This window comes from Neomonachus schauinslandi, chromosome 15, assembly GCF_002201575.2.
Source record: "Neomonachus schauinslandi chromosome 15, ASM220157v2, whole genome shotgun sequence".
NCBI lineage: Eukaryota > Metazoa > Chordata > Mammalia > Carnivora > Phocidae > Neomonachus > Neomonachus schauinslandi.
In genome coordinates, this window is record NC_058417.1 from 34,606,015 (window position 1) to 34,608,513 (window position 2,499).

A 2,499-nucleotide genomic window follows, 5' to 3' on the forward strand; every position below is an offset into this window, starting at 1 on the left:
TTCAATTAATTTAATAAAATAGAATATACATAGAGATTCTGCACAAACGTATTGCTTTCTCCCAGTAGCTCCTGGTGTTGGGAACCTCAGCTGCACTGGGCCTCTCTCTCTCTGCCTGGGTCCAGGGTGGCCAGGCCGCTGCTCTGAACGTTCTGGAAATTCTGCTTGTCGGTTCCCAGCGCCACTGAGGCGGGGAGGAGCGCCTCCTTGGAGTCCATATGGAACGTTTTTCAGGAGCATAGCCCAGGAGGAGGAGCTAGGATTTGGCACCCAGTGGAGAAAGGTGAGTGGGGGAGTGGGGCAGGACTCAGGGCTCCAGGTCTGCTGGGTCAGAGGCTAAACCGGAGAGACTCAGCACGTCTTTCTTTGGGGGGGGGGGGGGCGGCCTGGCTGTCGGGGGGGCCGGAGGCCGAGGGATCCTTGGAGTCGCTGGACGGAGCCCTCCGCCGGAGGCAGACGCCGGGGCTGGGCGGGGGCCGAGGGCCCTGACTCTCTGGGGGGTCTATGGAGATACTAGGTGGGCTGAGTTTTTTCTTGGGCCGGCTTCCAGGCCCCCCAAGAGGCTGGCCCCCAAGGCTAGAGGGGTCAGGGCCCAGGCCGGGTTGGGAGGCGCTGTCCAGGCAGCTAACCGCAATGGAGTGCCTTCTCTGCTCATCCAGCCAGGACGCAGGCCTGCGCCGGCAGCTCCGGGCCTCCACGCTGTAACACTTCTTCAGGTCCCGTGCGCACGGGGGCTCCTCCTGGCTGTCCACGGTCAGGAGGTCTCCTGAAATCCAGCTCAGCTCCGTGTCCAGCTCTAAGCTGCTTCTGGTCTCCGGGGGGCCTTTGCTCCAAGTGGGTTCTGAGCCTGGGCAGGGGGCCGGTGGGGGCCTGTGCTTCGAGATCGTGCTCTGACGGAGGGGATGCTGCTGCGCCTGGGTGCCCAGGTGGCCCCAGAAGGAGGAGGCGCGGACCAGAGGCGGGGAGGGCCCACTCACCTCGGACAGCAGGTCTTCCCGGCTGCCCAGGCCCTGCACGTCCAGGGAATCGGTCCTTATTGCTGCCTGTGTGAGGTAGGAGGAGCGCTCAGCCCAGGGGCTTCCACCGAACCCCTCCGGGGACTGTCTTCCAGCCATGTCCCCCGCCCCCCATCCCCGTCAAGCCAGATAACCCCGTCCTCCCCCTGCAGGTCCATCTTAGGCAGGAGGGTCAGTGTTTGGTCTTGTTTGGAGACGGGGGCCATGTGCAGCCTGCTCCCCCCACCCCCTGTCCTTCCCCCACGCTGGCAGGAGTGGCTCTCAGGAGCTCCCAGCCCCTGGGACACAAGAAAGCACTGGGCCAGCTCTGCTCCCAGCCCTTTGCACAGGCTATTTCTTTGGCCTTGAAAACCCTTCTCGAATGACAAGCACCCCTCAACTTTATGGGCTCGGGTTCCCTGTGACACAGAGCCTGACAACCTCTACCCCCACGTGAGAAGTAACCCCTCCCTCCTCTTTGCTCCCCACTGCACCCCACACATGCACACCCCAGCAGCCGCGTCTTATTGCCGCAGTGGTCTGATGGCATTTCTGTCTCTGGTTAGCCCGTGAGCTCCACGGGGCAGGGGCTGCCTCCCCCATGCCCGGCACACAGAAGCTCTTTGTGAATCTTTGGGAAACGGATGAGGACCGGGCCTGCGTCCTCAAGTGTGCGGCGTTGAGAAGATTCTCATGTGGCCATGATCACACGTAAGGGCACACAGGGCGCGGGCTGTGGTCCTGTCACTGTGGTGACAGATAAGCCTCCCCTGGCTGCCTGAGCCTCAGCTCTGTGCCCCTGGAAGGTGGGCCCCGGGCTGGGCCAAAGGTGGAGGTCCTTAAAACGTGCCTTGTGTCCCTTAGCTAAGTCTAGAAGTACAGAGAATAACTGGGAGGCGCCTCTGGGCCAGGGAAAGGGAGTCCAGGGACATGGGTTCTCCCGCCAAGTTGACCTGCGTCCCTAAGCAACTTGGTCTCCAGGCCTCCTCAGGGAAAGAAGGGAGAGGGATATAAACACCGAAAGGGCCCAGACCACTTGCGCTTTGTCCAGGACTGTGTCCCCGGTACCTAGAACTGCCTCTGGCACATGGTCAGCACGCAATACACATTTGCTGGAAGCATGGACGTGGCAACCTGGTCATCACCAATAGCCTAGGGGTCCCAGCAGAGGTGCCAGGCGTGCCAGGCCCCGGGCCACCTCCCCACACCTGCTCACCTGGCGCCTGAGGGGTCTCTGAGCCAAAGGGGAGCGGCCTGGTGGGGGCAGTTTGGGGATGGTGCCCCAGGGGGGAGCGCCGTGGGGCTGGAGCAGGTGGGGTGTGTCTTTGGGAAGCTGCAAGATGTAGCTGGTGTCTGCTGGCTGGGAGTGGACGGACAAGACAGAGCCTGTGGGAAGAGGGACCAGGAGGAGAGAGAAGAGCTGGAAGGTCAGTGGTCTGGCTCTCACCTAAGTCCCTCCCCTCCCCTCTCCTCCCCCCCCCCCCCCCCCCCCCCCCCCCCCCCC

At 62.9% G+C, this 2,499-nt stretch overlaps 1 protein-coding gene across 28 annotated transcripts in view; it reads right to left on the reverse strand.

Moving 5' to 3' along the window:
- Positions 1-329: 329 nt before the first annotated feature.
- The window catches only part of CACNA1G (calcium voltage-gated channel subunit alpha1 G), a 61,305-nt gene continuing 59,135 nt past the window's right edge, over positions 330-2,499 (reverse strand). For 25 of the 28 annotated variants that reach the window (XM_021703941.2, XM_021703937.2, XM_021703931.2 and 22 more), the window contains 2 exons: positions 2,212-2,381; positions 330-1,043 (listed from right to left, as the gene is read on the reverse strand). In XM_021703941.2, the coding sequence (XP_021559616.2) occupies positions 330-1,043; positions 2,212-2,381 (884 nt within the window). The remainder of the gene's footprint in view (positions 1,044-2,211; positions 2,382-2,499) is intronic. The other 3 variants (XM_021703947.2, XM_021703943.2, XM_021703944.2) reach the window with 1 other exon arrangement.